The sequence below is a fragment of the Pinus tabuliformis genome, chromosome J (genome assembly GCF_031772625.1).
Source record: "Pinus tabuliformis cultivar Carrire ecotype Pingquan chromosome J, CPIR1, whole genome shotgun sequence".
Classification (NCBI taxonomy): Eukaryota; Viridiplantae; Streptophyta; class Pinopsida; order Pinales; family Pinaceae; genus Pinus; species Pinus tabuliformis.
The window spans coordinates 222,474,732-222,500,249 of record NC_142295.1 but is presented as its reverse complement, the minus strand read 5'-3'; the positions used below and the strand labels follow the sequence as shown (position 1 = coordinate 222,500,249).

General features: G+C 33.3%; 1 protein-coding gene across 1 annotated transcript; it reads right to left on the bottom strand.

Annotated features, from left to right (window-relative positions):
- Positions 1–14,959: 14,959 nt before the first annotated feature.
- LOC149226510 (putative aquaporin PIP2-8) lies at positions 14,960–16,324 on the bottom strand. The gene is made up of 4 exons (XM_089380215.1): positions 16,042–16,324; positions 15,661–15,956; positions 15,398–15,538; positions 14,960–15,267 (listed from the first exon to the last, which is right to left on the bottom strand). The coding sequence occupies exons 1-4, from the start codon at positions 16,322–16,324 to the stop codon at positions 15,136–15,138; spliced, it is 852 nt and encodes a 283-aa protein (XP_089236341.1). The 3' UTR covers positions 14,960–15,135.
- Positions 16,325–25,518: the final 9,194 nt, after the last annotated feature.

Genomic DNA, 25,518 nt, shown 5'->3' with positions numbered 1-25,518 from the left:
ATAAAACATAAATATTGAAGATTTTCCCCTCCCTGGTTAAATAACCCCTCACCACTAACTTTTTATTTTCTTAATGATATTGTAGGTTTAAAATACGAATATAGTTATTTGTGGTATTATTGGATGACTGTTCTTTTCGTAGCAGTAACTGGATTCCTGGCCACTTGGCTTAAAACAACGTCCTCTACAAGGCTAGCTTAGTCCAATTCATGCTGATTTTTATACAACTCTGCCTCCTCGTTAGATGGTAAGCACATGCTTGATCTTTGCAGAGTCCATAGTCGGATTTCTCTATTTTTTATTGTACCGTTTTTTGTATTTTTGATGCTACTCGTGCAATACTGTTAATCATCTTCGGTTTTGGGCTGCTTCTGTACTACCCTGATATTACAGTTGTTGGGTATTTGTATATATACATATCCACAAATCTCTGCTTTTACTGATTTTTGTATCTAGAATATGTTGTTCATCTATGAGGCTCATCTTGTGGTATATGGATCTCCCTTCTTTCTGCTGATATTTCCATCATAAGGGACATTGCGAGAGACGCATATGTTATGATCTTAAGAAGAATTTGTACATCTTTTATTTTGAATTAATAAAATATTATGCGTTCTTCATATTGAAGAAGAAGAAAGAAAAAAATTAAACATGTAAAGTGAAATAGAGTATATAATTTCTTATATAAAAAAAAATAACCAATAGCTCACACACAATACATAAAAAATTATCATGGAAATCCTTAAACTAGAAAATTAGCGAGTATTAAAGTCACAACTCTCTCTTATTAGATTAACATCACCCTTCATAATACAATATATATGAATTATGTGGCATCCAAAACTTAAATCTATTTACCTTATTATAATAATGTAATCATATAAATTAAATGGTTGGTAAGTTTCAATAGGTATCAATATATGATATGCATCAAAACACTTATAATACATCTCATCTTGCCAAAATTAAAAAATCATAAAAATTAGCTAAATTATAGATTTATTTAAATTAGTATTATTATTAATTTTAAAAATAATTAATATATAAATCAAGCACTTATACAGTAAAAAATAACTATTTAATAATATTCTTAACCATAGAGATCCATCATTACCTTACCATAGAGATTCTTAATATAAATATGCTTTATTACAATGTCATTGGGCAATACCATGGTTTATCAATATCACATGCCCAAAAAAACATAACTCATTTAATTAAAAAAATGATATAACTATTTTGGATATAAATCCCAACCTTTAATTTGTATATAATACTAATATATGTTAGAATATCTTGTGAATGTTAAATCCTTACCAACCACCTTATAATTATTGATAATTAAATTAAAAATATAGAATCCTGATTCAAAATTAGACATGTCTATTGGTGTAGTTACAACCCTAATTCATTAATTGGATATGGATTAAATTATAAAAAATACCAAAAATTACCCAAAAATATTTTCCCATGGGATCCACCGCCAAACACTTACCCCTATGATTACCCATTGTATATAAACACCATGTGGTGATAGCTCTTTAGGGATGTATAACACATTCCCCATTAGAAGACACTCAAAAACACCATAAAGAAGTCAACCTCTATTGAGAAATGATTTATTAGATTCTATACATCTTTGAACACATAATAAGAACCCATATTTATAGCAATGGGATAGGTATAATAGATAACCATAAAAACCATTTATAATTGGATGATAACAACACCTAAGTGAGTATAACTCACACTTATATTAGAAAGCAAAACTCTCCAGAAGAATTTTTTGGAACAACACATTTCTCCTATTAACTCTAACGCTCCCCCTTAACAGAAAAATCGATTCTCTACCACACCTTACTTCTCTATACCCAATTTAAACTTAGATTTTCATGGAGGCTTATTAAATATGGTTGTCATATTATCATTTGGGTTACAATAGATCAAGTCAGTTTCCTTTTCCTGTCAGAGCAATGTTTATTAGATTTGATGATGGTTGGTCCATTCCATTTTTCAGAAGAGTAGTTTTTTTAGAACACATTAGATCGATCTGATGAATTTGAAAGAACACCTGAGTAAGGTATAGATAAAATCAAAAGCCCAAAAGCCAAAGGAGTGGGAAATTGACCCAAAAAAATTGGATATCACAAGTATTATCACCGAGGGAATATTTGGGACTATTTATAAAGGAGTTTATGATGGCAAAGATGTTGCAGGTATGTTTATTGTCTTTTCTTCTATGCCATGAGCTCATTTGCTTGATCAAATTTGTCTATTGGAAGTTAACTTTGAATCCAATTACTTCATATAAATGTAAGATATTGGCCTAAAGATAATTTAGGAGAATGTACAGATCTTAGCAACTATTCTGGTATTTTAAAAAGAATGGTAGTTTCTGTAGAATCATTCAGTGGTACATTGTGTCTTCTGAGCAGTAAAAATAACTTTCCTTTATACACTTTTTTTCTTAGCTATAGAAATATTTTTTTTTTGGTCTCTTTAATTTTGGTTTATACTACAAGGGTCCTCTCAGATTGAATGAAAAACTGATGGTCAAGTTTGTTACCTAAAATGGTGAAGTTTTTACAATTATCCTAATGGAGATTCTTTGAAATGGCATGATAAGATTGGAATCTTAGTCATATTCTTGGAATAGGGTTTGAAATTTCCCCATTAGGATATAGTTGTGTGGGATTATTCATGCATCCAACAATGTATATAATTCAGTCATTGTGTTGTCCTTAAATGTTGTATTCAACCTTTTTTGTGGCTTCCTAATGAGCATGGGTCCATCATTTATAAAATGTAATGTTGGAAGATGTCTTAATATATAAATTTTATATATGAATAGTTCCAAGAAAAGGATAGACATTTTTCCTATAGAATTTCCAACAATTTATGTACATGGGAAACAATGAAACTATTTTTTATTCTCAATGTCTTCTTGGGTGCATTCAATCATCTTATTAGAATATTGACTTTCCTTCACACTATATAACCTCCTCCAAGTACGTTCTTCAATTAATAAACCAGTAATTTCCCAATCTTGAAAGATCGCTTATCCCAAAAGTGAAAAGAAGTGTCATACAAATTCACATAAAATTTGAGAACATAGTTTCTTCATCAAGTTCTCTGAGAGAGTCAACTCTATCAATTGTTATAATGGGGAAAATTGGGTCATCCCCATATTATTATATCCAGATTGGATTCATCATATAAGGAAGGTTTGGCAGGTGGATGAAGTATGAGCTTCTTTGTAAAGTATGATTTTATATTGTCATTTTTCCTTCCCAGCACCCTGTACAGGCATTTTTTTTAGCCAACCATGACCTACCCAAAAGAAGAAGGTAATCGTTGAGCTTTTTCTTTGTGTCCAAGACAATCAAATCAGTGAGGTAGTCCCATGAATCAATTCACACAATTGAATCTTTCAATGTTCGTTATGGGCCTACAGTTGAGGTATCTATTAGCTACAAAATAGTGGGAGTATGCCTCAGAGTCAACTAAAAGTTCAATCTTAGCATAGTTTCCTTGATCATGAAATTAAAAGTTACTCCATGGTTGATCAAAGTTTTGGTAACGGAAGTATCATTTATATAGATAGTCACAATAGGACTTATGGGGTCAGAATAAATTGGATGTGTAGCTTTCCTCAGCATGATATCAGAAAGTTGGCCCATATTTGAATGGTAGAAGGATTTATTTTCTTTCTGCCTGAGCCTTTGCAAAAATCCTTGATGAGCTTGTTGTAAATGGGTATTTATTTGATGGCCTGAAGAAAGGGGATATTTTCAAAAGTATTTTTAAGCCAATCTAATAGAGTGGTTGTAGCTTTATGAGGTTTCTTATCTTCTGATCCTTTTTGAAATTGTGGGACAAGAGATGAAATCCTTGTTTCATGTTGTTCTTCTACATTCTCTTCCTCCTCTTGATATTTGGTTTCCCCTTGGGGTTGACCACTTTAATAGTGTTCAGTAATGATAGGAGGTGGCGGATTCTATGTTTCTTTCTTGACATGAGGTGGACATCATTGATTTTACCCAATATTAGTGAGTAATTCTAAAAATTGGAAGAATCGATCTTGTAGACAGGTTGGGCATACCTATTATTTGGATTAGGTGCAAGCTAGGTTGGTATTTTTGGAGCTCTTGGTGATTTTTGTTGGATATCATTTTGAAGAGACATTGTAAAAAAAATAATTATAGGTGGAAGCATGAGACCTTACTATTGTAATTGTTGTTGGGGTCTCCACCCTACTAGTGTATAGGGTTAGATAATTGAGCAATTTCATGGAGCTGAAAAGAAGTACACAGGCCTAATTGCATTTGAGTGCTTTTCCTCTAGAAAGTAGATTATTTGGTAGTGGTGATTGCGAAATTGGGATTCATTCTGCCTATTTATACTGATTTCCATAAGGAGAAGAAGATATATGGTTGTAGGACTATTAGAAAGGCCTAGAGGGTCATGTTATTATTTTGTTCATAAAGAAAAAAAGTTCCATGGATTCTTATGGGCCTTCAACTCTAAATGTTGTGGTTAGGGGAGGTAGAAATGGATATTTATTCGTAACAAGTTGATCAATACATATCCAACAAATATAAATGGTATGCAAAGGGTATGAATTATTATCATGTTTATTTCTCTGTCTAGGACAAAAAATGGCCAAATCCCTGTATGTTTCACCTTCAACCACATCTTATCCATTTGCATTGTAAGAGAATACAAAATTTGAGTCTTCATATCCTCCAAAATATTCCCCAAAGAAGATATGGAAGTAGGTGGCGTAGATTAAAAAAAAATTGTTTTGAGCCACATTCCGTTCTTCATAGCCTTATTCACTAGGAATTGGCTATAACATTTATCCCCTGCTTTGCTACTCCCAATTAAGGCCAAATACCCTAGAACACAAAATTTGTATGGGGGATACAAAAAAAAAATAACATAATATTTCCCATGAAATGATTATGAAAACTCTTCCAAAGGGGCCTAACATATAACCATTAAAGAAAAAATTTGCATGCAAATGTTTTCTTATTTATATCTATGAAAATATCTCATAGTCAAACAACAATCTTTCATAATTTTCATTGTATGCTGGTATAAAGTTATGTTGGTAAAGTATTGATGCCTACAAAAAGGACATTCAATGTTCTATAAAACAAAATTGAAGATTAAAATTTGAATTTTATATTGTTTGCTAACAATAATTTTGCTAGATAAGGTTGCACATAAATTGTTTTAAGAAATGTGCAAATCAGTTCTTTAAGCATTTCCAAAAGTCTCTTCATTTTATTTTGAATTTACCTTAGACCTATTTACTAGAGGCCACAATTGTCAATCTAATACATTTGTGAGAACTTCTAGAAATATATGGGTATGTTCAATAACTGTTTGATGAAATGCCTAAAGGAAATCCCCCCTACTATATTACAACCATCATGAAAATGTTTGTATGCTAATCTTGAGTGGCACAGATGAGAGTTGGTAACTCTATTTTTCACCCTGAGATATTATGTTTTCTTTACATTTAAAGGAGTGATTTAACAAGAATAAAATACATATATAGATATAGCACCAAGGTCACCATGAAATTATGTGTATAACTAACAGGGTATTGAGTTGTATCACATTTGTTTGAAGAAAATTGTGTATGAAAAATTTATATCTGCTTAGCACCCTTTACTATGGTTTTGGCATGCTTACTTTGGGACCATAATTATAGGTTGGTTACTCCTCTTTATACCTGGGAATGAAAATTTGATATGTTCTTTGCTAAAATATTTTGTATCTTGTTTATGAAAGGAAGTTTGCATTTACCCACATCTAAGATGAATATCTCGGAAAGGTGTATCTCTTTAGAAATTGTTGAAAGCATTCTATGTCTCTCACAACATTACTTATTATCAACAACCTCTCAACCTTCTCACATAGTTGTCATTGTTACATTGGATGAATGTTATATGATTTTTGTGGTTTAAGGTCCATAAATAACAAAATTCTTTAATTAATTATATGTGTTGATGAAATAGATGATTGTAATAATACACGGAATACTTGTGCCATCTTAGTGTCTCATGAATAAATTCTCAGTTTACCATTTGAAATTATAATCTTAGAAGAGTCTTCGAATTTGGGTTTTTGATGTTAAAATGGAATCTCCCCATGAGGGTTTTTTTCAAGGATTTTATGTTAAAAAACAAAAAACAAACCTGGTGATTAGAATGTTGGTATTTTTCAACCCCTTTTACTATTGCAAGGAGTTGGCTCATTTTGGTTGATGTGTGTCATAGAAAGGGTATCATTCATATGGAAGCCTCCCTTTAGGTGACTTGTATTCATCTAAGAAGAGTGTGGAAGTGGGATCCTAGTTGATAGTGGGTCCCCTTCCATGTTTGCATTAATTTTTTCTTAGCACTAACCTTGCATATCTCTTGGGATAGATTGAGAGGCAACACTGTGTAAGTGAATTTGTTCACCAATCTTCAATATTTTTCCTATAATAGTTCATTTTCTTCTTCATTTAATATAAATTATGGCCTGATCATCAAGGAAATATGGAAAAGGAAAATGGAAAGGGAGGAATGCCCCCACTGATGTTGTTCCCCCTCTATTTTCATCACAGTCTACTAATGTTCCATCGGTTAGAAGTGGGGTTGTAAAAGTAGCTTCAAATGTTCAAAAAAGGCATAGCCTTAATAAGAAAATAGGCTCAATAGAAAAAAAATTCATTATGGAAGTATGCTACAAGACACCAAGGGCTCAATATAAAGTCAAATGGAAGAGTCAATGTTTTTTGGGCATGTATATTTTTCCATATTAAATTTAAGAGCACCTACTTCTGAGTTAAGGGTGATCCTCTTGAGGGTTCTTCCTTCACACTAGAAGATGCAAAGATTGAATTTCATATAATGGAGGATAGAAGAGAGAGCAGTGACAATGGTGTTTATTTTGATGATAATGACATGGAGGAATACTCAAATTCTTGAGCTATGAGATTCTATCATCATAGGGATTGGGTGAGCAACTGTAATTAGTGTAAATAAATAATAGAGAAAATGGAGATTCATCGGGAGATGAACTGAACAGTCACTCCCTCTTGTATATAGTAATGAACAACTTGAATGAATAATACAATTACATTTGAGGAGTTACCTCCTGGTCTGACATGGTATCAGAGCCAGCTCCATTTTTGGCTTCCCTCTTTGCCCTTGTAACTCCGTCTTACCTATGTTCTGCCTATTTTGCAGAACTGACACCTCTGCCATGCTCCTGAAGCCTGAACCCACCTTCCATACACTATCATATGCGTTTTCTATTTCCTACCTGAACATTGTTGGGTAAACGACTCGTCTCCCCATACCACTCCACTGTCGAGCACTGAGACCTGTCGAGCCCCTGCTAGTCGTGTGGAAACCGAGACCTCGTTCTAGTGATGGTGTCGCTCGGACATGGTGTATGATGCATGGTGTAAGTCGTGGTGTTGAGAATGGTACGCAACGGAATGGTATCTGCCTTTGCATTAAGAAATTTTCAAATATTGTGAGGGATAAACACTTCTGAAATTATGCATTGACCGTGAGGTTCACTATGCATATATCTCTAGTTGTTGGAGGCACATTCAACATCAAATGACTGGAGTACTCTGCATTGAACATGTTGGTCGGAATGGTATGAGAGTGGCGCAACAGAATGGTATTGAATTCCATTTTTTTAATGTCGTATGGCTCAATGGTATAATGTTTGAATAGTGTATGTAGTCCTCCCGGTTTTAAATCCACTGCATAATAGTCGACTGTGTAATACCACTCCTCCACCGATACCACCACTCCAAACCTACGTTGGTTGTTGTTTGAAACAACCATATGTTATACCACCTCCATATGCAACAATCATTGTGTATTACTACATCATACGCAATAGTCATTATGTATTTAGCAATAGTCTGAAACATACCTAGCCTCCATAGGGTTATGCATCAGATGGAGTCTTCATGTGATCACGATATTCTAACATACTTTGGGTTCCTTGGTTTGCTTATTTTTCTCCTCAGCTCCTTGAGACTCATTTATCATGCCATTTTTCTTCGTGGCCCCTGAGAGACATAATTGTGAGTTTCAGCAGGTAGTGATTGTTGCGGGATGAGGCCCTGGGAGGACACATTTACATATTTTTAGGATGCAAGGCACTGCCATGGGATGATGCCCTGGGAGGACACATCTACGCAATTTTAGGATGCAAGGCAGACTGGGTAGTCAAGGGATAAAATTGCACAGTTTCTAGAGACAGTGGGTTCTGGCTGAGGGAAGGACATTGGAGGAAACCACTGTGTAGTTTTGAATGCTAAGGGAGGTTGGGATTTCTGCGCATTGCATAGTTCCAACATGTAAGGGAAAATCTTGAGGGTTACATATGTGAAGTGCACAGTTCAGGAAAGTTGGATGAGGCTAGGTTGCTAAGGAAACTCTGAAATTTGGCTAAGTGTGGGATCAATGGAACTAATGTGAACAGTGATAAAACTTGACTACAATCACACACTTGAAAACTTAGTGATACAACATAGACCATCCAGAACATATAACACATACTTCGCTTAATGCAACAACCTTTGTGGAAGCTTACGACAAGTGCAACTCTGATGATAGAATTTGGGAGGATAAAAGAGACACTTGTGTAAGAGTGTGTGAAATGAGTATCAAACATATCTATGTGGCGAGGACAACCCATTCTCATAAAGATTTCCCCTTGAATCAAAACAAACCTCCCTTTACATGACAAACGATAACCCCTGGTCCAAATATGACACATTCTGTGTAAAGATAAAAGCATGAAGGACTCTTAAGATAGAAAAGGGGAGCTTCAGATCATCAACTTACCAATAAGTGACTAAGGAACGATCAATAACAATATCCATAGTAGGCTCCGCAATTTAAGTGCAGGAAAAAATTTTGGAGGGTGTTGCAACTGCTACAATAGAGCCTTCACCTTCTTGCTAGCTTCTTTTTCAACCAGTGTCTTGAACTCTATGAGCTTGGAGAATGTCTCATCTTTCTTCCACATGAAGAATATCCAACACTTCCGTGAGAAGTCATAAATAAAAATGACAAAATATTTTTGTCTGGCAGTGTAGGTTGTCGATAAAGGTCAATAAACATCATAGTGGATCCTTTCTAGGACTACATGTGCTTTGTTGTCCCGATCATGCAATGTGGATTTTATGTACTTCCGCAACGTACATCCTTTGCATACATCCTACTACTTAAGTGCTCCTTTAGCGAGGCCAATGGTTATTTGTTGTATAATATTCAAGGTACCATGATTCAGATGACCATGCATTTTGTGCCAAAGTTTATCGATGTCACAACCTACACTTTCTCCGTCTTAGTGCTTAATACATCACAGTGTTCCATATCCAGCTTATATAGGTTCTTCACTTGAACCCCGATCTTCTTCACCTGTCCCATGGCTATGTGTCTTAGGAACACTTTTCCTATGTTGAATATCACTTCACAACCATGGTAAACCAACCACTTCGTGAATGATAGTAGATGGACCCCTAATCCTTCACCTCTACCTTTTTTTACTAGAGCCTCTTACGTAAAATTTAAAGACAGAATATTTCTTTTCTCTTAAAAAATTCTCCTAAAATCTTCCTCCATGTAGCAATGCCAAATGCAACGATAGACAATTTGTCTCTAATCGCATCAGTAGATATGAAGGGGATAGAAGAGGAATTGATGTATGAGAAATCTTGTTCGTAAAAGTTGCCGCATTCTTCTTAGTCGATGACCCCCACAAAATAAAGAGCCCAACAAATCGCTCTATTTATATAAGAAAACATGAATGGTAAGTAAAATAACAACCTTGGTATAGGTGCAAGACAGTAGTTCCTTGTAAGCTGGCGGACTTAGGACACACTGTTAGAATCAATTTTGTAGTTGTTAGATAATATTGTCTTAATTTGATATGTTTGTGTTTTAATTGTTAATTGTATTAAAAAGGTTTCATCTAAAGTGGCCATTGTCTTAAATATAAAGTTTTGTCTTAAAATAATTGTCTTAAATATAATTTTTTTCTTTAAATGATTGTCTCAAACTACTTTTGTTTTAAATATAAAGTTTTGTCTCAAAATATTTTCATCTTAAATTATTTTTGTCTTAAATATAAAGTTTTTTCTTGAAATATTTTTGTCTCAAACTATTTTTTTCTTAAACTATTTGTCTTAAACTATTTTTGTCTTAAATATAAAGTTTTGTCTTAAAATATTTTTGTCTCAAACTGTTTTTGTTTTAAAGTTTATCTTTAAGACAAATCAATTCATATTAAAATTTAATGCAAAATAACTAGAATAAAAAAGTGATTTTTTAAGGCAAAAGATTTCTTGTCTTAAAATAATGTCTTAAAAGTGACCTTGGTGTAGTAGTGTTACATTTAATTTTCATATGTAGAAATAAAGTCAATGTCGATGATGAGATGTTACAAAATGTTGACACTAACATATATGGAGATAAAAAAGGTGACCATATTATAAAATATCGTGTTAAGGTCATTATTGAAAATTTCTTCAAAGATGAAAGTGTGATATTTCAAGCTCAACTTTTGAGAGGCCTCTTAACATCAAAGAAATTAAAACGCCCTACAACTTGGTTGGGTATTCGAAAGTCAACGAAAGATAAAAAGGTGAAGAAAAATGTAATTCATAATATAAATAGTGCTATACAAAAAATTGGAAGATCTAGAAAGACAACCGATCTAGCTACACGTAGAGCAATACAAATGGTAGTGGTTTCATCAAGTACTAAAGAAAATTGTTTGGTAAAATCTATGGAAAAAATATTAAGGACCTCACAAAAAGCATCGCACAAACATAGGAAATTTCTATTACAAATAGATGTAAATGATGAGCTCGCTTGTTGGACAATTATTTGTAGGAAACCATACAAAGATAGACTTGGAGAATATGTTAAAAAAATAATACATTAATATTGGATGAAAAATTCACGTGTTTCACCAAAAGCAAGGGATGTGAGGCGGCAAATAATAACATGAAATAAGTATGAAGAACATGAAAAACATATCTTGGATGCCACTCAGATAGAATTTTTCAATAAGTTCATAGAAGAGAATCATGGAATTAATGTCCTAGCCAATACTTTTGTGCAAAGAAAACCATGGTATGTTAAACATATCACTATACGTGACACTTGTTTTTTCATTATCATGTGGAATTTCAATTATATTATGACACCTTCCTTAATTTTGGTAAAACATTTTGGAAAAATTCACCTCCTCCTTCCACTATCCATGGTTTCATATTTGAAATTCTATGTGAAAGAGAAAGTCATGAATTATTTTACCAAAACAAATCTGTTGGTGGTAAAAAATGTGATCATTGTGGAAATTTGACTTTATTTCACAACAAATATTCTATTGATATAAATGATTAATAATTGTCTAACCTAAAAGTGAAATGGAAGAGATATAAATATATCCATACATCAATGAGTTCAAATAATAGTACAAGTGCGAAAAGGATTGAATTACAACAAGAAGAAATTATTGTGATAGAGCTTTTGAAGAAATTTGAGACATAAATTCATAATTACACCAAGCATTCTTATAGCGTTTGATGGAAGGACCTGCAAGTCAAAAAAACCCCGTGAAATGTTTCCATTTGGGACCATTTTGTCAATAGTGGATTTTGTAGAGAATTACACATTTGTTGCACAAAATTAAATACAGATTGAATATTATTAGTCTGACCAAGTATCTATGATTTTCCATATTCTATATAGACATGATGACGAAAATGTTGATGCTATCGAAATCACTAGTTAGAATCGACATGTTATTAAATAATATCACTTTTATATCAGCGATGATCTTACACATGATGCACACTTTGTACAACATTGTTTTGATAAGATTTATGATTCATTGAAAGGTGGTGGAATAAAATTCAATGAACATTGGATATGGTCAAATGGATGTGCAGGTTAATTCAAATCTTCACGATCATTTTTTGGTTGTGTCGTCTTCATAAGAAAATCCACATTAAACATCGTTGGAATTTCTTTGAGACTGGTTATGGAAAAGGAGAACATGATGGTGTAGGGGCATGTATAAAACAAGCACTTCGAAGATATAAAATGGAACACTCTATAGAGCAACTTGTCACATCTGAACAAGTTGTTAAATGATGTGATGTTTCACTAATCTATCAGACTAACCCATCAAGGGAGGTACAAAGGTATGTACATATATGTAAAAATTAACTTGTATATAGTTTTAATATATGATATTTTTTATTAGTTTTCTAATTTTAAACATTTATAAATTATATAGTTTAAACAGTATGACAATGAATATATTCAACATATATAAACTATATTTTAAATAACATATTTAAATTTTTGTTTGAATTTACTATAGGTTTTCTTTGGCATATTAGAGTCGAAGATGTAGATAGATCGATTACTATGAAACTGAAACATTGAAAGGGACTCAAAAATTGCATTCAATGAAAACAAAGGATTACCAAAATGTGTTTGCATTTGATAAAATATAATATTCTTGTTTTGTCCAATTTGCGCAGATGACACACAATCCAATGATGTTTTTGAAAACAATATGTATGTAAAACTTGACAACATACAAAACTAAATACAAAGGGGAAAATATGAAGTGCGATATTTGAAGAGATGGAATCAGAGGATACTATAGTATCATCTAAAGGTGATTGAGTTTTTGATTTTGTTAGAGAAGGTAACATTTCAATTGATTTCAATATATATATGTATATATTTGTGTGTGTGTGTGTGTGTGTGTTTTATGTTTTTAAAATCAATGTGTATAAGTATCTAGATAATAGTTAAAATATAAAGCTCTAGAAATAGATAATAAAATCAACTCCATATTGATAAAGTGAATTTCATATAAATTACGATCTAAATTTACACTTGTTTTATTGTGGAGGAGATGTTTTTGCATAGCTGCACCCACTAACAACATAGAAAATGCCAAGTATTATTTCATGTGGTGCACTGAACGAAAGATGAAGTTATTGGAAGACTATGATGATAACATTTTTATATATGAAAGAGGGTTATTATACTGCAGTTTTATTTTTTGCAAGAAACTCACCAAATTGAGAGTAATGTTTACTTTCAAGACTATCACACTGATGTCATAAGTTGTCAATATAGACACTTGGTGTGTGCAATGTGCATAAAGTTGATAGAAGTTAAATAAAAAAAAATTGAAAGTTAAAAAATGGAGAATATAAAAATTTGACCATGAACAGATCATTGAAGATGGCATTCCATTATAAATTTTTTAATTGAATTTCACAACAATTTCTTCTAATCGGATTCATCTTTGAGAACTTAGAGTTCAGGTACATTGTTATTGCTTTATTAATTTGTGATTGTGGTTGGTTGAACAGAGCGTTGTTACTTCTATCTTAATTTGTGATTGTGGTTGGCTGAGTCATTTACTAAGGTTATAGGAATGATTGAATGCAAAATGTACCAATTAAATGAAAATTTACTTTCATTTCTACATATTCATGAAATTAAATTATATGTAAAACCTTTAAAAGAATCAAACCATGCACGTGCATCATGCAAATTGTTATCATTGTTTTAGACTTATGCTTGATTCTTTCAAATGCAAAATGCATACCACATTTTGTAATTTACAATTTCAGTAGTTTCAATTTAAATAAGTCAAGATAAAACAACTTTAAAGAAAACCTAATAATCATCTATTAACCTTATAAGAATGACTAAATGCAAAATATACCAGCTAAATGTAAATATATAAAATATTTAAAAAAATCAAACCATAATCATCTATTAACCTTATAAGAATGACTAAATGCAAAATATACCAGCTAAATGTAAATATATAAAATATTTAAAAAAATCAAACCATGCATTCATCATGCAAATTATGGACCACGTTTTATAATGCAATTTTATAAAAAATATTCTAAACCCTTATTTAAAACAAAAAAAAATTGGCTGACACAAAGTTTTCATGGAATTGAGAATCTTAAAATAGCTTCTGCCGTTATGTTTACGGTGACCCACAATGTTGTTTCTCGTTACCTACTTGCTATGTTATATGTTGAGTCCGACGGAAATACATACAGGGCGGCTTTACGTAAGCCATGAAATACAATCCTTGAATTTAGCGAATCACTTCGAATATTTAAGTGATCGATAGTATCAAGAATACCAGACGCGTTAAGGTTACCTTACTACCAAGTTACTATTTTCTTTCATAGGGTGGCCAATCGATGTGTCGTCGAACTTCATATGTTTTTTAAATCGAAGTATCGTTCAGTATAATCTGTATATAAGCGGACACTTTCATCACGCCATCAAATCCATTCGGTAATAATATTCTTATATTGTATTTTTCGAGTGGCATATTACTATGTTGTTTTTACCCTGTATTTTTTAAGTTGTGTTCAGGGACATTTAAATTAAATGTTACATAAATGTTGATATCAAAATATTTATGTTATTGGTATGATTAGAATTTGTAATATTAGTGGAGATGGGAAAAGTAAAAATGACCTGCACAATTTTTATTTTATTAAATAAATTATATATAGAATAAAAAATATTTTCGAAAATTTTAAAAACCTTATATTTTTATATTTTTATATATTCCACTTAATTAAAATTATTAAATTATGAATATATTATATTTAAAATAGTCGTTAATAAATATTGAAGTCATGTTTAGGTTTCAAACTGGATTAATTTTTTAGTTTGATTTGTAAACAGTACAGAAAACTAATAATCCACAAATACATTTAACAGATATAAAAGGAAGACTTCCGAGACTGAAGCTTTGCACAAAACAACACGAACAAAATGTTCAACGTATGAAATTAATTTGACAATAAATGATCCGGAGTCAGACTCTTATTGGAGATCGAAGAGTTACATTTAATAGGGTTTCTGAGAATGAAGCTTTAAACAACACAAAGGGAGGCGTTAAAACGGCAGCATTATATTCATGGTATTTATCAATATTTATTTTTATCACCACAGCTTACAATATAATGCCCACTTATCAAACTGCAATGTGGGATAATAAGAGATGGCCTGTGAATTTTTCATTCTATATTACACTGGTGGGGTGGCTACGCAACGATTCCGAGTTTTTCAGACCAAAACCACCGGCTCTTAGAAGGTACTGGTGATAGGCCGTAGCAACCGCAGCTCCAATCAGCGGACCAGCCCAGAATATCCACTGATGCATTCAATCCATTAAACGAAGTCACAATCAAATTTCATTTCTATTAATATAAATCTCCTCTTTGAAGTTATTTAGATTAGTCAAATGCAATGCTTCCACACAGAGAATTATAGATAAATCTTACAAGGTCGTCCCATGATTTTTGATGGCCGTATATCACTGCGGGCCCAAAGCTCCTGGCAGGGTTGATGCCCGTGCCTGTGATGGGAATGGTTGCCAAATGGACCAAGAATACCGCTAACCCAATTGGAATCGGAGCCAAAACCTGCGTTAACCATTTGTCATATTAGTAAATTTCCATCAGCGAATGAATATTTAATAACACCAAGGTTCATATATATATGTAGAGAAAGAGTTTCAGGATGGAATATGATTTGTGTTATGTACAGGGATGTGGGAGTGGCGGGCTTTGCGCTTGGGGTCTGCTGCAGAGAAGACAGTGTAAACCAACACGAACGTGCCAATGATCTCGGCGAGAAGGGTACTTCCCTTGGAATAACCGGTAGATACAGAGTTCGATCCTCCTCCGGTGGAGGCATAAAAGCTCCCCTGCATGCCCCTCACAAGGGCAGTTCCGCACAGGGCACCCAGGCATTGAGCTACAATGTACGCTAGGGCGCGAGGAAGAGAGACCTTGCGGGAAAGAAACAGTGCAAACGTGACAGCTGGATTGACGTGACCCCCTGGACACAAGCATTGATTATATATATATGAAATATGAAATCAGATTATGATCAAAGCTGCAGGAATGCACTTGGATTCTTATACCTGAAATTGCGGATATGCAGTATACTAGCACGGAGATCATTCCTCCGAAAGCGGAGGCTTCTCCCAACAACCCCACTCCGCCGCAGGTACCTTTGCTTCGTTTGTTTTCAACGACCGTCGTGAGTGTTATGTAGAGGAAAAGCAGCGTAGCAACGAACTCAGACATGGTGGCTCTGTAGAACGACCACCGCTTCAATTCTAGCGAATCCAAAAGAGGGGCGGGGGAAATTATCCTCATAATCCCTGCTCTCTGTTCTCCGCCTTCTACTCCCATCTCTGCCATCCTGCTCTCTCCATAGCTTGACAGCAAAAACTGTACTCTTAATAATGGATACTCCACTGTGTGGATTTAACAGAGGAAAGCCCTTGATCGGTTAAATAGTAGTGAGAAGAGCTAACGTACCGTAGCCGTAACAATGACTGTAGAGTAATCGCGAGCTGGATGTCTGTAACAGTAGGGGACCACGTCTCGACAGTTGAGCTAAATTTTTGTATGAGGGAAGTAAACAACACTGAACCTATCTCGCTCATAGATTATATTGTAAATTTAAGTTAAGGTATTCTTGCTTCTAAATCCGAGAGGTTGGTAGGATAGGGCGTCATTTCGCATTCGCTGGTGCAGTCGATGGTTCCACTGATGGATTACTTCCGTTAACATCAATTGCACTGCGACCATATGAGCGTGATTTATTTCGAATGGGTATTGCAAATTTCATTTGGGAAGACAGCGTTCAGGGTCTAAAAGAACGAAGGAAAATATGGAAACTTATGTGAAGTAAACATGAACTTGGAAAATACGTTAAAAAAATAACTCGAGGATATTAAAATCTCTTACCTATTAAAAATGTTTGAAAATTAATAATCTTTGAAGCAACCAAACCAAAAAATTAGCTGCGATTTTAAGCCACTATGATTTATAAAAGATGCAAAAGCTTATATGTATATAGGTATAATTTGGTAAATTAAAAAAAAAAAAAAAAAAAAAATTATGTTTCAAATTCAATTTTAAGCGAATAAAATTTATGAAACATTCAAAGGCTTATATGTGTATAAATATAATTTGGGAAATTTTAGAAATCTTTGATATTAATAATGTTTCTGCCATCAAAACACGAAAGTATTTGCAATTTGAAGCCAATAAAATTTACAAAATTCAAAGATGTATACGTATATAAATATAATAATAAGTGAAAACTTGGGGTTCATTTAAAAAATTTATTTTTTTAATTACACTAATAAATTTATCACTTTAAAATGCTTATATATTTCAAATTATTATTTTTTTAATCACTTTAAAATGTTTATTATTTCAGATTATTATTTTTTAAAGTATTTTAATGTAATATTATAAACATCGTAATCTTATTATTTTCTTTAAATATATTATTTTAATGTAAAAACATTATAATTTATTTTATTTTATTTAATTTTTATAATATCAACATTGTAATCTTTGTTATTATTTTTTTATAAATATATTATTATTATTTTTTATAAATATATTATTGTTAAATTATAAATATTATAATTTTTTTTTTCCATTTTTAAAAATGGTATAGGCTAACTTAAATTCATTTTAATTTTAGAGATGCATCATTACCTTACCATAGAGATTCTTAATATAAATATGCTTTATTACAATGTCATTGGGCAATACCATGGTTTATCAATATCACATGCCCAAAAAAACATAACTCATTTAATTAAAAAATGATATAACTATTTTGGATATAAATCCCAACCTTTAATTTGTATATAATACTAATATATGTTAGAATATCTTGTGAATGTTAAATCCTTACCAACCACCTTATAATTATTGATAATTAAATTAAAAATATAGAATCCTGATTCAAAATTAGACATGTCTATTGGTGTAGTTACAACCCTAATTCATTAATTGGATATGGATTAAATTATAAAAAATACCAAAAATTACCCAAAAATATTTTCCCATGGGATCCACCGCCAAACACTTACCCCTATGATTACCCATTGTATATAAACACCATGTGGTGATAGCTCTTTAGGGATGTATAACACATTCCCCATTAGAAGACACTCAAAAACACCATAAAGAAGTCAACCTCTATTGAGAAATGATTTATTAGATTCTATACATCTTTGAACACATAATAAGAACCCATATTTATAGCAATGGGATAGGTATAATAGATAACCATAAAAACCATTTATAATTGGATGATAACAACACCTAAGTGAGTATAACTCACACTTATATTAGAAAGCAAAACTCTCCAGAAGAATTTTTTGGAACAACACATTTCTCCTATTAACTCTAACGCTCCCCCTTAACAGAAAAATCGATTCTCTACCACACCTTACTTCTCTATACCCAATTTAAACTTAGATTTTCATGGAGGCTTATTAAATATGGTTGTCATATTATCATTTGGGTTACAATAGATCAAGTCAGTTTCCTTTTCCTGTCAGAGCAATGTTTATTAGATTTGATGATGGTTGGTCCATTCCATTTTTCAGAAGAGTAGTTTTTTTAGAACACATTAGATCGATCTGATGAATTTGAAAGAACACCTGAGTAAGGTATAGATAAAATCAAAAGCCCAAAAGCCAAAGGAGTGGGAAATTGACCCAAAAAAATTGGATATCACAAGTATTATCACCGAGGGCACATTTGGGACTATTTATAAAGGAGTTTATGATGGGAAAGATGTTGTAGGTATGTTTATTTCCTTTTCTTCTATGCCATGAGCTCATTTGCTTGATCAAATTTGTCTATTGGAAGTTAAGTTTGAATCCAATTACTTCATATAAGTGTAATTTTTGGCCTAAAGATAATTTAAGAGAATGTACAGATCTTAGCAACTATTCTGGTATTTTAAAAAGAATGGTAGTTTCTGTAGAATCATTCAGTGGTACATTGTGTCTTCTGAGCAGTAAAAATACCTTTCCTTTATACATTTTTCTTTCTTAGCTATAGAAATATTTTTTTTTTGGTCTCTCTAATTTTGGTTTATACTACAAGGGTCCTCTCAGATTGAATGAAAAACCTGATGGTCAAGTTTGTTACCTAAAATGGTCAAGTTTTTACAATTAACCTAATGGAGATTCATTGAAATGGCATGATAAGATTGGAATCTTAGTCATGTTCTTGGAATAGGGTTTGCAACTTCCCCATTAGGATATAGTCATGTGGGATTATTCATGCATCCAACAATTTATGTAATTCAGTCATTGTGTTGTCCTTAAATGTTGTATTCAACCTTTTTTGTGGCTTCCTAATGAGCATGGGTCCATCATTTATAAAATGTGATGTTGAAAATTGTCTTAATGTATACCTTTCATATGTGAATAGTTCCAAGAAAAGGTTAGACTCTTTTCCTATAGAATTTCCAACAATTTACGTTCCTGTGAAACAATGAAATTATTGTTGATTCTCAATGTATTCTTCGGTGCAACTTCAATCATGTTATTAGAAGAATAACTTTCCTTCACACTATATAACCTCCTCCAAGTACGTTCTTCAATTAATAAACCAGTAATTTCCCAATCTTGAAAGATCGCTTATCCCAAAAGTGAAAAGAAGTGTCATACAAATTCACATAATATTTGAGAACATAGTTTCTTCTTTAAGTTTTCTCAGAGAGACAACTCTATCAATTGTTAGAATGGGGAGAATTGGGCCATCCCCATATTATTATATCCACATTGGATTCTTCATCTAAGGAGGTTTGGCAGGTGGATGAAGTGTGAGCTTCTTTGTAAAGTATGATTTTATATTGTCATTTTTCCTTCCCAGCACCCTGTACAGGCATTTTTTTTAGCCAACCATGACCTACCCAAAAGAAGAAGGTAATCGTTGAGCTTTTTCTTTGTGTCCAAGACAATCAAATCAGTGAGGTAGTCCCATGAATCAATTCACACAATTGAATCTTTCAATGTTCGTTATGGGCCTACAGTTGAGGTATCTATTAGCTACAAAATAGTGGGAGTATGCCTCAGAGTCAACTAAAAGTTCAATCTTAGCATAGTTTCCTTGATCATGAAATTAAAAGTTACTCCATGGTTGATCAAAGTTTTGGTAACGGAAGTATCATTTATATAGATAGTCACAATAGGACTTATGGGGTCAGAATAAATTGGATGTGTAGCTTTCCTCAGCATGATATCAGAAAGTTGGCCCATATTTGAATGGTAGAAGGATTTATTTTCTTTCTGCCTGAGCCTTTGCAAAAATCCTTGATGAGCTTGTTGTAAATGGGTATTTATTTGATGGCCTGAAGAAAGGGGATATTTTCAAAAGTATTTTTAAGCCAATCTAATAGAGTGGTTGTAGCTTTATGAGGTTTCTTATCTTCTGATCCTTTTTGAAATTGTGGGACAAGAGATGAAATCCTTGTTTCATGTTGTTCTTCTACATTCTCTTCCTCCTCTTGATATTTGGTTTCCCCTTGGGGTTGACCACTTTAATAGTGTTCAGTAATGATAGGAGGTGGCGGATTCTATGTTTCTTTCTTGACATGAGGTGGACATCATTGATTTTACCCAATATTAGTGAGTAATTCTAAAAATTGGAAGAATCGATCTTGTAGACAGGTTGGGCATACCTATTATTTGGATTAGGTGCAAGCTAGGTTGGTATTTTTGGAGCTCTTGGTGATTTTTGTTGGATATCATTTTGAAGAGACATTGTAAAAAAAATAATTATAGGTGGAAGCATGAGACCTTACTATTGTAATTGTTGTTGGGGTCTCCACCCTACTAGTGTATAGGGTTAGATAATTGAGCAATTTCATGGAGCTGAAAAGAAGTACACAGGCCTAATTGCATTTGAGTGCTTTTCCTCTAGAAAGTAGATTATTTGGTAGTGGTGATTGCGAAATTGGGATTCATTCTGCCTATTTATACTGATTTCCATAAGGAGAAGAAGATATATGGTTGTAGGACTATTAGAAAGGCCTAGAGGGTCATGTTATTATTTTGTTCATAAAGAAAAAAAGTTCCATGGATTCTTATGGGCCTTCAACTCTAAATGTTGTGGTTAGGGGAGGTAGAAATGGATATTTATTCGTAACAAGTTGATCAATACATATCCAACAAATATAAATGGTATGCAAAGGGTATGAATTATTATCATGTTTATTTCTCTGTCTAGGACAAAAAATGGCCAAATCCCTGTATGTTTCACCTTCAACCACATCTTATCCATTTGCATTGTAAGAGAATACAAAATTTGAGTCTTCATATCCTCCAAAATATTCCCCAAAGAAGATATGGAAGTAGGTGGCGTAGATTAAAAAAAAATTGTTTTGAGCCACATTCCGTTCTTCATAGCCTTATTCACTAGGAATTGGCTATAACATTTATCCCCTGCTTTGCTACTCCCAATTAAGGCCAAATACCCTAGAACACAAAATTTGTATGGGGGATACAAAAAAAAAATAACATAATATTTCCCATGAAATGATTATGAAAACTCTTCCAAAGGGGCCTAACATATAACCATTAAAGAAAAAATTTGCATGCAAATGTTTTCTTATTTATATCTATGAAAATATCTCATAGTCAAACAACAATCTTTCATAATTTTCATTGTATGCTGGTATAAAGTTATGTTGGTAAAGTATTGATGCCTACAAAAAGGACATTCAATGTTCTATAAAACAAAATTGAAGATTAAAATTTGAATTTTATATTGTTTGCTAACAATAATTTTGCTAGATAAGGTTGCACATAAATTGTTTTAAGAAATGTGCAAATCAGTTCTTTAAGCATTTCCAAAAGTCTCTTCATTTTATTTTGAATTTACCTTAGACCTATTTACTAGAGGCCACAATTGTCAATCTAATACATTTGTGAGAACTTCTAGAAATATATGTGGATGTTCAATAACTGTTTGATGAAATGCCTAAAGGAAATCCCCCCCACTATATTACAACCATCATGAGAATGTTTGTATGCAATTCTTGAGTGGCACAGATGACAGTTGGTAACTCTATTTTCCACTCTGAGATATTTTGTTTTTTTTACATTTAAAGGAGTGATTTAACAAGAATAAAATACATATATAGATATAGCACCAATGTCACCATGAAATTATGTGTATAACTAATAGGGTATTGAGTTGTGCCACATTTGTTTGAAGAAAATTATGTATGAAAAAATTATATCTAATTAGCACCCTTTACTATGGTTTTGGTATGCTTACTTTGGGACCATAATTATAAGTTGGTTACTCTTCTTTATACTTGGGAATGAAAATTCGATATGTCTTTTACTAAAAAAATTTGTATATTGTTCATGAAAGGAAGTTTGCATTCACCCACATATAAGATGAATATCTCGGAAAGGTGTATATATTTAGAAATTGTTGATATCATTCTATGTCTCTCATAACATTACTTATTATCAACGACCTCTTAACCTTCTCACATAGTTGTCATTCTTACATTGTATGAATGTTAAATGAATTTTGTGTTTTAAGGTCCATAAATAGCAAATTTTTTTAATTAATTATATGTGCTGATTAAATAGATGATTGCAATAATACACGGAATACTTGTGCCATCTTAATGTCTCATGAATAAATTCTCAGTTTACCATTTGAAATTATAATCTTAGAAGAGCCTTAGAATTTGGGTTTTTGATGTTAAAATGGAATCTCCCCATGAGGGTTTTTTTCAAGGATTTTATGTTAAAAAACACAAAACAAACCTGGTGATTAGAATGTTGGTATTTTTCAACCCCTTTTACTATTGCAAGGAGTTGGCTCATTTTGGTTGATGTGTGTCATAGAAAGGGTATCATTCATATGGAAGCCTCCCTTTAGGTGACTTGTATTCATCTAAGAAGAGTGTGGAAGTGGGATCCTAGTTGATAGTGGGTCCCCTTCCATGTTTGCATTAATTTTTTCTTAGCACTAACCTTGCATATCTCTTGGGATAGATTGAGAGGCAACACTGTGTAAGTGAATTTGTTCACCAATCTTCAATATTTTTCCTATAATAGTTCATTTTCTTCTTCATTTAATATAAATTATGGCCTGATCATCAAGGAAATATGGAAAAGGAAAATGGAAAGGGAGGAATGCCCCCACTGATGTTGTTCCCCCTCTATTTTCATCACAGTCTACTAATGTTCCATCGGTTAGAAGTGGGGTTGTAAAAGTAGCTTCAAATGTTCAAAAAAGGCATAGCCTTAATAAGAAAATAGGCTCAATAGAAAAAAAATTCATTATGGAAGTATGCTACAAGACACCAAGGGCTCAATATAAAGTCAAATGGAAGAGTCAATGTTTTTTGGGCATGTATATTTTTCCATATTAAATTTAAGAGCACCTACTTCTGAGTTAAGGGTGATCCTCTTGAGGGTTCTTCCTTCACACTAGAAGATGCAAAGATTGAATTTCATATAATGGAGGATAGAAGAGAGAGCAGTGACAATGGTGTTTATTTTGATGATAATGACATGGAGGAATACTCAAATTCTTGAGCTATGAGATTCTATCATCATAGGGATTGGGTGAGCAACTGTAATTAGTGTAAATAAATAATAGAGAAAATGGAGATTCATCGGGAGATGAACTGAACAGTCACTCCCTCTTGTATATAATAATGAACAACCTGAATGAATAATACAATTACATTTGAGGAGTTACCTCCTGGTCTGACATGGTATCAGAGCCAGCTCCATTTTTGGCTTCCCTCTCTGCCCTTGTAACTCCCTCTTACCTATGTTCTGCCTATTTTGCAGAACTGACACCTCTGCCATGCTCCTGAAGCCTGAACCCACCTTCCATACACTATCATATGGATTTTATATTTCCTACCTAAACATTGTTGGGTAAACGACTCGTCTCCCCATACCACTCCACTATCGAGCACTGAGACCTGTCGAGCCCCTGCTAGTCGTGTGGAAACCAAGACCTCGTTCTAGTGATGGTGCCGCTCAGACATGGTGTATGATGCATGGTGTAAGTCGTGGTGTTGAGAATGGTACGCAACGGAATGGTATCTGCCTTTGCATTAAGAAATTTTCAAATACTGTGAGGGATAAACACTTCTGAAATTATGCATTGACCGTGAGGTTCACTATGCATATATCTCTAGTTGTTGGAGGCACATTCAACATCAAATGACTGGAGTACTCTGCATTGAACATGTTGGTCGGAATGGTATGAGAGTGGCGGAACAAAATGGTATTGAATTCCATTTTTTTAATGTCGTATGGCTCAATGGTATAATGTTTGAATAGTGTATGTAGTCCTCACGGTTTTAAATCCGCTGCATAATAGTTGACTGTGTAATACCACTCCTCCACCGATACCACCACTCCAAACCTACGTTGGTTGTTGTTTGAAACAACCATATGTTATACCACCTCCATATGCAACAATCATTGTGTATTACTACATCATACGCAATAGTCATTATGTATTTAGCAATAGTCTGAAACATACCTAGCCTCCATAGGGTTATGCATCAGATGGAGTCTTCATGTGATCACGATATTCTAACATACTTTGGGTTCCTTGGTTTGCTTATTTTTCTCCTCAGCTCCTTGAGACTCATTTATCATGCCATTTTTCTTCGTGGCCCCTGAGAGACATAATTGTGAGTTTCAGCAGGTAGTGATTGTTGCGGGATGAGGCCCTGGGAGGACACATTTACATATTTTTAGGATGCAAGGCACTGCCATGGGATGAGGCCCTGGGAGGACACATCTACGCAATTTTAGGATGCAAGGCAGACTGGGTAGTCAAGGGATAAAATTGCACAGTTTCTAGAGACAGTGGGTTCTGGCTGAGGGAAGGACATTGGAGGAAACCACTGTGTAGTTTTGAATGCTAAGGGAGGTTGGGATTTCTGCGCATTGCATAGTTCCAACATGTAAGGGAAAATCTTGAGGGTTACATATGTGAAGTGCACAGTTCAGGAAAGTTGGATGAGGCTAGGTTGCTAAGGAAACTCTGAAATTTGGCTAAGTGTGGGATCAATGGAACTAATGTGAACAGTGATAAAACTTGACTACAATCACACACTTGAAAACTTAGTGATACAACATAGACCATCCAGAACATATAACACATACTTCGCTTAATGCAACAACCTTTGTGGAAGCTTACGACAAGTGCAACTCTGATGATAGAATTTGGGAGGATAAAAGAGACACTTGTGTAAGAGTGTGTGAAATGAGTATCAAACATATCTATGTGGCGAGGACAACCCATTCTCATAAAGATTTCCCCTTGAATCAAAACAAACCTCCCTTTACATGACAAACGATAACCCCTGGTCCAAATATGACACATTCTGTGTAAAGATAAAAGCATGAAGGACTCTTAAGATAGAAAAGGGGAGCTTCAGATCATCAACTTACCAATAAGTGACTAAGGAACGATCAATAACAATATCCATAGTAGGCTCCGCAATTTAAGTGCAGGAAAAAATTTTGGAGGGTGTTGCAACTGCTACAATAGAGCCTTCACCTTCTTGC